The sequence below is a fragment of the Crocodylus porosus genome, unplaced genomic scaffold (assembly GCF_001723895.1).
Source record: "Crocodylus porosus isolate Cpor-Errol unplaced genomic scaffold, CroPor_comp1, whole genome shotgun sequence".
NCBI lineage: Eukaryota > Metazoa > Chordata > Crocodylia > Crocodylidae > Crocodylus > Crocodylus porosus.
This window is the reverse complement of record NW_017728922.1, coordinates 1,035,839-1,048,789: the sequence shown is the minus strand read 5'-3', so window position 1 is coordinate 1,048,789 and position 12,951 is coordinate 1,035,839. Positions and strand designations below refer to the sequence as shown.

The following is a 12,951-nucleotide window of genomic DNA, read 5'->3' as shown; positions in this document are numbered from 1 at the left end:
GGTCTTATTTGAAGTTGTGTACTTCTATGTCAGGCTTGTTGTGCCCACTATGGACAAGGCATCAAGAAATCAGGGTTCAAATGATGCTCTTCACATGTACAACATCCTTGACAATATTGCAGCATTCAGCGTGGGGTTTCTTTCTTTGGAGCAGGGTTAAGCACTCCAGTTACTCACTCTGGCTTAAAGTTTTGACATTGGCAGCAGAAATCTTTAGAAGGATAAGATGTGGAGCCTTAGCATTATATTTGGGCAGATGTCATGCCTCCTGTACTTTTCAGTGACCCTCATATGCCATGATTTCCTTAATGTCAGCCTTATCTGGAAAGATTCAACAGCAGGGCATTAGTGTCCTGTGTTTAGACTATAGCTTTGAACTTGGCAGTGTCTGGGTTTTGTTGTGACTGTCGGTCGCTTCAGCTCGGTCTGCTGCCTGATGTAGCACAGGTGTCTTTCTGCTTTCCTCTTGTCATCTCCCACATCAGTACAGTGTCTCCTAGGCACCAAGACAGATGGCAATTATCAGCTGGAAAGTAGGTAATATCTCTAGTGCAGTCTTTGCCCAAATTGGCAGCCTTCTGGGCTGTCTCAGACCCTTCGAGTTAACTTTCAAGCCTGTTACCCTGAGAAATGTCCCTGTGCTTTCTCCTTCCCAATCTCTGACTTTCTCTGAGCCCTGTTGGTTGTCAGCTTCTGGGGCAAGTCATGTCTGTGGGCACCTCCTGCAATACAATTAGCAATTAGTTTTGGGGTAGGTGACTCTCCTGTTAACCTACCTGTAGGGCAGACCTTTCAAAGCAGTGTAGAACTGTGCTCAAGGGGCTTGACTTAATTTGCCATTGATACATGTTCAAAAGCCAGTTAATTGCAGATAAAAAAGCATTTACCTCATAGGACTGGAGGGTGCAGGAATTGCTCCGTGTAGGGCACATCTCTGAATAAGGGTCAACTGTTAAATGCTTGGAACTGGTGATTCCAGGTGGATGTTTTGAAGCTGCTCATCTTAAGTTTAGGAACAGAAAGCCACAGTCTACGGACCTCTGCAGTGCTGAAATCCAGGACTGATGAGCATATTTGATGAAAGCTTTTGTGGGTAGAATTGGCATTTACTTTCTCAGGCTCATCAAGGCATTTCAAACATTTATAGGCAGGAGAATCTTTCCAGGAAGGGAGGAACGACTTTTTTTGTGAAGGCAAAAAGGGAATTGATGCCAAGTTTATAGCGGTGCTTGTTGTCTTGCACTGATGACTTTCTGCTTTCCTGCTTTTGCAGAGGAGGTTGGACCAGACGACCTTTGAGGTCTCTTCCAATGCTGCGATTCCATGACGTCAGTCTGTGGGCTGCACTTGGAATTTGTATTGCCTCCCTCCCCGTGTCAGATGCTTTGCTTTCGCTGCCCATCTTGCCCTTCTTCATTTTTCTCCTGCCTGCAGTGAGAGGAGGGCAGGCTGTCTTACTGCAGAGCCTTCTCTGCGTTGTGGAGCTCAGCAGTCCTGAGAGAGCTCTGCCCTTTTGTTCCATTCCCAGCTCAGTATCCATCACTGTCTGGCAGATTATGAATGACAATTTTCAGTTAGCCCTCTGCCAAGAAGCTGCAATCTCCAGACTCAGCAGTATTCCCCCTCTGTCTGTGAGCATGCACCTGACAATAAATACCTCTTGCTGTCTATATTCTGAATATACAGGAACTTGTGTACTACCAGCTCTTTCACAGTATGTTCCTTGCTTGTTTGCTGAATTTGAGCAGACCACTCCATTTGCTGTCATTCAAGGGATGGCTCTGTATAAAGTATTTTTTAACATTGAAAAATGCAAGGTTCTCCACCTTGGGAGGAAAAACCTGCAGTATCCTTATAGGCTTGGCAGTGCTACTCTGGCTAGCACTACGGAAGAAAGAGACTTGGGGGTCATTACTGACCACAAGATGAACACGAGCCTTCAATGCGATGCTGCAGCTAGTAAAGCGACCAAAATGCTGGCTTGCATCCGTAGATGCTTCTCAAGCAAATCCCAGGACATCATTCTCCCCTTGTACTCGGCCTTGGTGAGGCCATAGCTGGAGTACTGCGTCCAGTTTTGGGCTCCACAGTTCAAAAAGGATGTGGAGAAGCTTGAGAGAGTGCAGAGGAGAGCCACGCGCATGATCAGAGGTCAGGAAAACAGATCTTACGATGACAGGCTGAGAGCCACGGGACCCTTTAGCCTGGAAAAGCGCAGGCTCCGGGGTGATCTGATGGCCACCTACAAGTTTATCAGGTGTGACCACCAGTATCTGGGGTATTGCTTGTTCACCAGAGCGCCCCCAAGGGATGACAAGGTTGAATGGTTATAAACTACTGCAAGACCGTTTCAGGCTGGACATAAGGAAGAATTTCTTTACTGTTTGAGCCCCCAAGGTCTGGAACAGTCTGCCATCGGAGGTGGTTCAAGCACCTACATTGAACACCTTCAAGAGTAAATCAGATACTTATCTTGCTGGGATCCTGTGACCTCAGCTGACTTCCTGCCCCTTGGGTGGGGGGCTGGACTCGATGATCTCCCGAGGTCCCTTCCAGCATGAGTGTCTTTGAAATCTGTGAAATGGATGAGTACGTTTGCCCCTGAGCTCCTGCTGAACTTTAGCCTCCTAAGCAGCACATTTGGTTTATGAGTCTGGTTGAACCACATTGCAGTCCCATCCTTCCAAAACATTATACTGTGTATGTTCACGTAGGCGTTTGATATATAACGGTCTGTTATTCCCTCAGCACGGCAAATCTATACAGATTCAAAAGAAGACACAAAAGGAAATTCTTATTTGTGTGCCTGCTGGAAATTTATATGATCCATTTATACTCCCACTCCAGGTGTAGGAATATTCTGCATTATTATAATTGACTCTCTGGTATTCATGCTATTCTACTTCAAAGCAGTAAACAGATGAGAACATAAACCCATCACTTGTGACTGTAGGAAATTCTCTGCTTTGGCATTTGGGGAAGGTGGGAGAATTTCTATCATTGAGAAGACGAAAGAGATTCTGATTAAAGCTGTAAACCCTTCCAAAAGTTGTTTTGCTCTAATAAATAGCCATATTTTCTTCTTCAAAGATGAAGGATTCTGTAGTAAACTGCTCATCTCTTCCTACCAATTAAGTAAGAAATCAAAGTAAATATTCAAATTGACTGTGTGGAGGCCTGTTTAGCATACTCTTTAAACTATAACTTTTGTTTCTCACAGGTTACGCCATATTTTAGAAAGCATTTAAAACTGAAGAGCAAGCAGTTAAAAACATGAGGAAGAGCAAAAGTGGATGGGCCAATATGGATTAAAATAACTATCTTATGTGTCCATTTGATATCTTAATGCTTTTACCCTGTTTTCTGCAGGGAGAGGGCTCTCTCAGGGATCATGTAACTTTGTGAAGCGGATAAAAATCTTAACCGGATTTTCCAAGTAGACTGAGTTTATTTAACACGTCCGGGTGTGAATGCAAGAGACTTCTCAAACAGTCTCAGAAAGTCCTTGCCAGTCTGTTGGAGTGGATATCAGGTGGTTTTCTGGGTTCTCAGGCCGTTTGCTTTCCTCAGTCTTCCACAACAAGGAGTTAGGCGCGTCAAGAAACTCCTCTTCAGACTGTGGAATTTGAGGCTGATTTCTCTAGTGTTTGCTTTCTGGGCTTCTGTGTCGATATTTATTCATGGGTACCAGGTTCCTGGAAGAAGTCTTTCAAGTGCCCTCCTCAGTATCTGCGGTCCTTCCAGTATGTCCTTTGCTATTGCCAGTGACTACGTTTTTGTTGTTTATCTCTGTCCCTTGATTTTTTTTGCATGCACATTTAGTGGTCGTGTGCTTAATTCCAAGTTACTGCTAATACATCAGTCTAATGCTAGAGCTGTTATGGTCAGTAATCAGTTGGCTAATATAGTATAGATAAGCACCTAATAGTGGAAACTGCCTAACAGTAATGATTTCTCTTTATCCTCAGCTACTTTTGTAGCCCACAAGGGAGTATCTACCTAGATTGTTTTTGTTGCCATTTTTTAAAAACGTAGGGAAGAAAAGACATTTCTGTGAGCTGGGAGATGACAGCATTGTCTCACATACATTTTTGGTAGGAGTTGATCTTCTGCTGTAAGAGGGCACATTGACCTTCTGCAGATAGCTACACCCCATCCAGCCCTATCACTCGTATCTGAGGAGACCCTCGCTGCTTTCTGTGACTGCACCATCATTCTAGAACAGGGTGTAATGCTCAGTCGAAATGCACAGAATAGGGTGGATGGGACAACTTTACGGTCCAAAATACCTCATTGGAAGCTTGCCGCTCTTAATGGGACTAGCCATCACTGGCTTAGTTGAGTCTTGTTCCCTTATGATTGCAGCTGAAGTCTCCATGCTGCTTTCCAGACTTGGCAGAAAGATGGCAAACATGTTTACAAAACTAGAGTATAAGCTGCACTGTTAATTTAGGAAGCAGTTAAAGGAAACTTCTGTGATGCTTTGAGCCCTCTTGCAGCCACGCAACCCAAGGTAATCTGGTATTTTGTTTTCAGATTCTCAAATTGATTTCTTAGATGTGAAGAGCATGGTGCCTCTAGTAGTGATTAAGCATGCCAGCCACTGAGCTCTCTGCTAGTTTGCAGGGAAACTCACACCCTAGGGACCACTGGACTGCCTTAACAGTAGCAGATGTATATGTCCAGGAGGGGCAGACCCAGGATTTTTCTAAAGGGGGAGTGTGCGAGCAATGATTGGCACTGCAGGGGCTGCTGCACCCATGCTCCCAACCTCCCGCCACCCCAGGGTGGGCAGACTGCACTGTGGGAGCAGCAACTGAGGTCTTTTTAAGTTTCTCATCCAGGTAAGTCTTCCCTCACCCCTGCCTTCCTCTCTGTGCACAGCAGCATGTCCTGTTCCCTCTCTTCCTATTTCACCCCTTCCCTGCCTGCTGCTGACCACACTGCTCAGCTGATCTGGGGATGAAGCGGAGGGCTCAGAGCTGCTCCTGCTCCTCTCTAGCCAGGCTACATACGGAGCCAAGCTCACCCAAGGGCAGCAGCGGCACCGGCAGCAGCAGGCAGTTTCCTTCCTCAGTGCCTGCTCCTGGGCTGGCAGGGATGAGGAACCTGCCTGCTGCTGTCACTGTCCCGACTGAGCCTGGCTTCTTGCAGAGCCCAACTGGAGCAGGGAGAAGCAGCTCTGAAGTCTCCCCTGCCCCCATGCATGGGCAGCCTGTGGGCAGGTGAACGGGGGCAGCAGTGGGCACATGCTGCTGAACACCGAGGGGAAGGGGGGGATTCCTACCCAACTGGGCAACTTAAAATAGTCCCCAGCTGCTATTTCCATGATGTGGTCACCTGAAGGGGGGGGGTGCCTCCCCCTCTGAATCCACCCCGGCTCTTGAGTGCTTCAGCTTGTGGAATCCTTGTCAGTTTGTGCCGGGAAAATGAGCTGGGTGAATGTCAACAGCTATTGTCAGAGCTAGCGTTCTGCTTTCTTCTGCAGCTAGAGCTCTGGGAAGCTCAGACCGCATGCACTGGCATTTATAAAAACCTATTCTTAATCTGCGTTCCCTTGTCTCTTCCCCTCAGGAGTATAAACAGAAGCTCGCTCGGGTAACCCAGGTCCGCAAGGAGCTGAAATCCCACATCCAGAGCCTTCCAGATCTGTCGCTGCTACCCAACGTTACAGGAGGCTTGGCACCTCTGCCGTCAGCTGGTGACCTATTTTCAACTGACTAGGACAAATGGTGCCCACATTTACCAATTCCCCTTAGTACCAGCAGAAGTAAGAAGACTCTCTCTGGTGTTGACTGGAAATCCAGTCTTCCAATGATCTACCATGGGAAGGGACATGCAGACCTATTTTCAGACTACCAGCTGTGCATGCTCTCTCTCTCTCTCTCTCTCTGTATATTGTCTCATGTTGAGGAGAAGGTGAAGCGTGTGTGGGTGTGTGTGTGTGTGTGTGTGTGTGTGCGCGCGCGCGCGTGCGTGTGCACCAGTGTGTGCACTCCGAAGAGAGGGGTATAGAGTCCATATATATTTTGAAAAGACAAACCTTACTCACATTTCCTGTACTCAGATTAGTTTCCGTTTGCTCTTAGCACTTGTTACTCCCACAGAAGTCACAAATCGTGCACGTAGACCTTGGAAGCTTTCAAAGAAATGTTGGACTTGATGACGCTTTTTTTTTTTTCTCTATAAAAGTATTGGATTATTTCTGAATCAGTTTTGTTTGTTTTAGTCTGGTTTCTGATCTTCATCTCCCTGAGCAGTTGAATGACTAGTGTCCTTTACGGGAGGGTGTGTGCGTATGTACTGTACCATACCAGGGCAAGAAGGATGCGACTATACAACCACGGTACACCCAAACCTTTTGTTAGAGCCGTACTTGCTCTTATTCTTGTAAGAGTTGCACAAAGCTGGTTCCTATTTGGTATGGTGCCTTTGTGTATGAAGCGTAACTGTGGGCAATAAAAATGAACAATTTTCTTGTGATAAGGGATAGTTTCAGAACTTACACTCTGCTGAGCAGTGCGGAACTGGATATTACCCAAGCATGAGTGAAGTAAATTCTGTTCTGGCTCCTTTCTTTTATATTTATACCACATTTATTTTCTCTGTATTATATAATCGAGAAATGTCCGTGAAAGGTTTTGGTTCAACTGCCACAGTCGTGGGATACAACTAGTGATAGTCCATCACTTTCACTTCCTTTGAATTTGAGGATGATTGTATTGAAAATCTTCTTAAGGAATTTAGTTCCCTTAGCTTAAACAAAGTGATTTGCCAAACTGAAGTTTAAATGTGGTATAAATATTTTATGCAGAGAGTATCAACATGTGCAGACTTGTACATGGGCACACACTGTCTCTGCGCATACACCAGTATACATGCACATATAATGTAGGAAGGTGTGCTTAATTTTGAATCACATATTAGTGTAAGTTGACTTTTTTTTTTCTTTATATTGGAGAAAACAAAAAATTTACAATGCTCTCATCTAATACCACGATCATGCCAGCTAGTATTTTACAGCTCCCATGGGTGTAGTCAGGTTTAAATTTTTGTGTATTAGTTCTAACAAACAGACCTCTCTGCTCATTGAAAACCATTCCAATCTGGCAGTGTATCTTGTTGAAATTCAGATGCCTCTCACTAAGATATTGCGAGGTGCTGGAAACACTTGATCTAGTAATGTAAGTTTTTGTAATACAGAGGCTAAAACTAGTAAGGCTAGCTGTGTTGTATTTGTGCCTCGCTTGTAGTCTTAAACTGCTGTTTTCAAAGGTGCGAGGAAACTGATAGAAATATGAAACTCATTCTGTGTGCTCATTAATTTATTTTACAGGGAATTCAGTGGGTTATTCAGCATTCAGCTAAACTGAATAAACTAGTATCTCTGGCTTAGCTGGCGAAACGTCCATGTGCTTTTCCATACCGACACTTGATTTTTTGGCCCTTTATTGAATTTCTTGCTGCCCATCTCTGGAGTCTGTTTTCCCCTTGGCAGAACTCTCCTCTTCCATGAATTGATGCAGTTGGACAGTCCGTTGTCTAAATATTTTTGGACCATTTTAAGTGCTAGAGATTCTCTGCTTTTGCCAAAAAAAACCTCGAACACCCAAACCAAAAGATGCACTTCTGTCCTGTCCCAGCTCAGCAGAGTTAGCCCAAGGCTATATTTCAACTGGTAATTATTTCCGATGAGCAATTGACTGCATAACTGTTATATGACAACAATGAAGCAAAGCTGTTGTAGAACTTAGACAATTGTGTTGGCATCTCAAACTCTGTGGGGCAGATTTTTCTGTGAGAGAGTTGTATTTTTTTTTAATTGAAATGTTTTGATTTTTTTTTCCCTAAATATATGTGTGTGCGTGAATTGTTTTGGTCTAATTTAAATGAAGTCTTGTGGTTTATAATTTTATTTAGTTTTGCTTTTTGGGCAAAGGGTGCACCTAGTGACCTGAGTGGAGCTTTCTCCAGGTCAAACAGATTTTTCCCCAAAGCGTGTGTCTTTTTTTAACAAAAGCTTAAATCTGTACATGAACTGATTTAGGAATTAATTTAGAAGTATAGGCTGCCATTTGTGGCAGCAGTATATTCTGAAATGTCTCATAGATATCTATTTTTGAATAAAGAGGGTGTCGTTGAAAGGCAGTTGTTTTATTTTTATTTTTCTATCCGCAGACTCCATGTTGCTTTGGCATGCCCTAAATTTTGCTCTGTTCTAAAGCCAGAGTTTCAATGTGCAGCAGCAGCTTCAAGTAGTCTTCACTTTGAAGAGCTCTGTCGCTGTGAAGCATCACTTGAGCTTGACAAATTGACAGTTGCTCTTTAACTGCTTGCAAACCAAACTAATGCATAATTCTCCTAGATCATCATGGCATCAAAGCGGACTCCTCCACTGGACGATCTTCTGTTTGGAGGGCAGAAGGTTTAGAAGGCCAATCCAATCCATAATTAATCCAAGTTGCACTGAGGAACATGTGTAAATAGCTGCATCCTCTAATTAGAGGTGGGAGCCAGGAATCTGACACTGAAACAGTTCTTGGTGCCTCTGTACTACACACTGTCTGCAACCTAGTAGTCAAATGTATTGGCTGTTGAGAAGAGTGTGTGAAAGCAAACATCACATGGAAGTATGGTATGTGGACCAGGACATGTATGATGCTATCATGAGGCTCTTCTGTCTAGTTGGCTTACCTAATTGCTCCTTAAGATGATTTTAGAGCAGACCCACCTCATATCTGTCGTGCTTGGAGTTAGAGAATGTCCATAAAACATTTTCCTGGTGTTCAAATTGTATACCAGCTTAGAAGATCCTGACTCTGAAATTCAGGGCTACTTTCATGACCACGAAAAGCATTTGGGAAATTGGGCATCCTCTTCCAGGAGGTGAGGAAAAAACCCATTTGACTCCCTTCACAGTGAAAATTCATCCTCTCCTGGCGGCCTTAAAAATTAAGGGAGGACTTTTGAAAGATGCCAGCAGCAGGTAGGTGCTAGGATAGCTGCCCTTTGAGTTAAAGTAACAAAGTAAAGAAACTTCAGTTTTATTCAAGATTCTGTCTTATACTCTTCCATATGCCCTGTGGTGCTGGAGGATCGTACTTGGGCTCAGCATAGGCTGTAATTAGCTTTCCTCGTTGCTAACACAGCATGCAGGGCTGTTGTGAAAAGCCACTGTAAAATGAGCAGCACAGGGCTTCTGAGGGAGCTTTTTTCGGGCTTTTTGCACAATAACATCCTCCTAGGGCTAAAGCAGCCTTCAGCTGCCACTTGTGCTTTAGGGAGGGGGTGGACGAAGGAGATCTGGGCTTTGGTCCCTTTGGTACAATGGCAGGATGGGGTATGTGTAAATTACGGAGCACAAGTGTCCTGGGGAGGAGGCAGACTAAACGCTTCACCTGCCCAAACCTCTGGGCCCCTCTGGTTCTCTGTCCTGTAGTATAGCCATGACTGGATTGCATACAAAACATGCATGCACCTACGTAGCTCAGTCAGCATCTTGCCCTCATCTGTCAGAGAGATTTTAGTAAACTTTACTCCAGTGGCCAGACGCATTTCAAAGTGCCCCTCCCTATTGCCCCTTGGCCCTGAAATACTTATTTCAGGCACTGCACATTCCAACCAGTTGCTTTTCACAGTTGAATCCGATCCTGGTTATTTAGTCTATTAAAATGAGTACCATTTTCAACATTGCTCGTGCTGCCAGTGCCAAACCGAGGTAGTGCCATGTTATAGATGAGCATCCCTAGCTGCATTCAGATCAAGGATAAAACTTGGGCTCTGAAGGGGAAATCTCCTTTCATGCTGGCAAACAAGTAATGTAATTTTCAAAAACATGGCCCCAAAATGCAAGGCAGATCTCAAGATCCTAGGAAAGTTGGGCTGGGGGGGACCTCACATAACTAGGGCAGCCCCCTGCTTGAGGCAGAATTGTCCCTGACTTGACCATCCCAGCCAAACGTCTGTCCAGCCTGCTCTTGAAAACTCCCCAGGGTGGAGATCCCACCACTTCTCTCGGCAGCCTGCTCCAGTGCTTGACCACCCGCGTGCTCAGTTCCTCCTAATCTTCAACCTCAGCTTCCCCCTCTGAAGCTTGAGGCCATTCCTCCTCTCCCTGTCCCCTAGAGGAAAGCCCATCTCCATCTTCTCTGCCATTGCCCTTCAGGTATATGAAGACTTATCAAGTGCCCCATCTTGCAAGGGTGTAGTTAAGACTCTTGTATAGTTCTGTTTTTTTTCCTTTTATTTTAATCTTCGTTTAAAAAAAAATTTTTTTTAGCTTTTAATGTTGAAAAATGTGTGACATCCTGTCTGCAGGGAGCTGAAATTTATTTCCCTAATTTGTGTGCCGGTACTCTTGATATTGCCGCAGCTCAGTGAATAACATACTTTATTGCTGCTCCCCTGCACGGAGGGAAGGCATAAACAATGAGCTTTAATGAAAGTGCAGTTCTTCTCTGAAAAGTGACTTTGTAAAACTTGCATTTTCTTGAACGCGGTGTGTTCAATTACACTTGCTTCAGTGAGCAGAATAAATTGTTCCTGCTCCTTTCCCTGCTACCCTCTACCACTCAATGGGAGGTAGAAAGAGTCTCTTCTGGCCTGGGCAGAAACAGAACCCGTTTTGCAGTTGGCTTTTAATGGTATGTCTCTTGAACTCATCCAGTACTCCTAATGCAAGAACTACAGCTGCCCAATAAACATTAATCAAAAACATTCATTAAATCCTTTGGCGCAGTATCTACAAATAGTTTTCATTCTTTCAGCTCCAAAGGCAGAATTGTCTGCCTTTCTGACTCTCTCTCATGATGTTAGCTACAAAGAATAGTGTTTGATATCCAAACATGAGCTGGCATTTGGAAAGCGCTGCTCTACTTCAGAAGTGAAAAAATATTGGAGATGGAAATCACTGAGACACAGGAACCATGCAATTATCAGTGGGATCTTTGTGCATCTTTCTAAACTTAAATGGCAGGTTTCGGCATCTGAGGAAAGCTGTGGTGGACCAAATTAAAAAAAACACAAAGGTAGTCCAGAGAGTTTCTCTTTTGGATGGTAAATGAATTATTAAGGCAGTGAAACCTGCCTTGCAATCTGCATAAGCATCCCCTCCAGCACAGTGCTCTGGTTGTAAGATTGTGGTTTGCCATGTTGTGATTTGACTTGAGTGGCCTTGAAGACTGTGGGGTTTATTTAGCCCTGGGATTGCAATTCAACCCCTCTTTCCCTTTAGAAGAGAGAAGCCAATATGGGCAGGGATGCTTGTTCCTTCATGGATTACTCCAATAGAGAAGAACTGCAGGAGGTCCAGCTCGATTAAAGGTGAATGGTGCAGGACTTGCTGCTGCTGCTGGGGGTCATTGTGTTAATCATCTTTGCAGTTGTCCACACAGTATGGGCCAATAGCTCCTCATCACATTTCCATTAAAGGATGGTTTTCTGAGGACATTGAAGATGCAACAGTGAAGTGTCACAGAGGTGAGACAACCACCCCGGCATCTGCCAGGTAGCTGGAAATGATGGACTTCCTGGTTAGCGTGTGGCTCGGCTGCCTCTCGTATCCCCTTGTATCTCTAGAAGCTGCTGGATCTGGCATAGGGCAGACCAGGGCATTTCCAGGGTAGTGTACAATGCCAAACTGCAGCATGCTCCAGGGAGAAGAGCTCTGAAGACATCTCTTTTCTACAGTGCCACTTCTTAAAAGGTATTGGATTTTGAGGAGCATTTTTCCCAGAGAGGGAAACCACTCTGAGTTTGCTTCTTGCATGTGCACATATGGACTTGTGGGGAAATGGGCCTATAACTGGGCACTAATGATGCCTGTTCTGGGCTCCAGCCTCTCTGGCTGTGGTGACCAGATCCATGAGACCCACCAGGTCCTAATGTGGTGACATCTCTTGCTGGATGTCCCCGGGTGGAGGGACAAGCCAGGGGAAATGAAAACGCCCGGGGCACTAGGAAGGTGGTGGGTCCTGCAGGATGGACGGGGTTTTGTCATGGTTTACTTTCTTTTTGCCTCACGGCTGAACTGCAAGCTTCTGCCATCGATTCCAGGAGGCAGCTGTTGCACTCAGAGGACAGGACGTCTGACCTGTCGTTTTGGTGGCAGAGGTGACTGATTACCCAGGCTGCTGCCATAGTCACACATGGTTTCTGGGGTATCCTGGGTCTGTCAAGGGCTGAGAGAGCAGATCGTGTGGATGTCAGGTCCCTGTTGCACTCTCCCTGCCTCTGCCATGTTTGTCCTTTGGCACAGAGTGGGCTGCAAAGGATTTTCCTCCTAATCCCTCATAAGTAGCTTTTTGCAGCTGCCCTGATAGTGCTGGCAGGGGGTGTTGTTATCTTGGGAGGATGGATGACTTCTGATGGGTTTTCTGTTTCCTTTCAATTAGCAGTATTAGTAGCAGGGGAAGAAGGGGACACATCTCCTGGCTGGTTTCCCTGCACTCATGTTGCTGTGGTTACTGTTTTTTTTACAGAGGTACCTGGTGCCAAAGAGTTGCAAACAACACCAGCCAAATGTGCCACCTGCAATGGCTAGCAATTTAGGTATATTCCTCTCCGATTTCTGGGAGGGTAGAGAGAGCCTGAGTGCTGCAGCGGGGGAGCAGCAGTGAGATTAGCAGGCTCTGCTGACTCCAGCGTTGTCGTTGGTGGCTTTCTCTGGTTGCTGGCAGGAGTTGTGTCCTGGGCCACATAGCTCTGGAGCAGAGACCAGGTGTCAAGCCAACAAGGAAGCTGGGTGTGCGAGCTCTGCGGGGCTCCCCGAGAGCCTTCCCACGCTTCTCTGGACTCCCTTTGCAATGCCATGCAAGTTCTGCACGGCCAGGGGCTTTATCTAGTTGGCCAGGCCAGTTCTTGGCTCCTCTTCTGCCACCGCCTACCAGTTGAGGGGAATGCAGGGACTTGGGGGGGGGCGGGGACACGGAGCAGGTGGCCTTCTGTCCTTCT

The 12,951-nt window shown here is 45.5% G+C and overlaps 1 protein-coding gene across 2 annotated transcripts in view; it reads left to right on the top strand.

Moving 5' to 3' along the window:
- Window positions 1-9,172, top strand: part of RPRD1B (regulation of nuclear pre-mRNA domain containing 1B) — a 33,840-nt gene extending 24,668 nt beyond the window's left edge. Inside the window, exon 7 of one of the 2 annotated variants that reach the window (XM_019539510.1) lies at window positions 8,179-9,172. In XM_019539510.1, the coding sequence (XP_019395055.1) occupies window positions 8,179-8,205 (27 nt within the window). In that variant the 3' untranslated portion in view covers window positions 8,206-9,172. Of the gene's footprint in view, window positions 1-5,574; window positions 8,145-8,178 lie in introns of those variants that run through there. The other variant, XM_019539509.1, reaches the window with a different exon arrangement.
- Window positions 9,173-12,951: the final 3,779 nt, after the last annotated feature.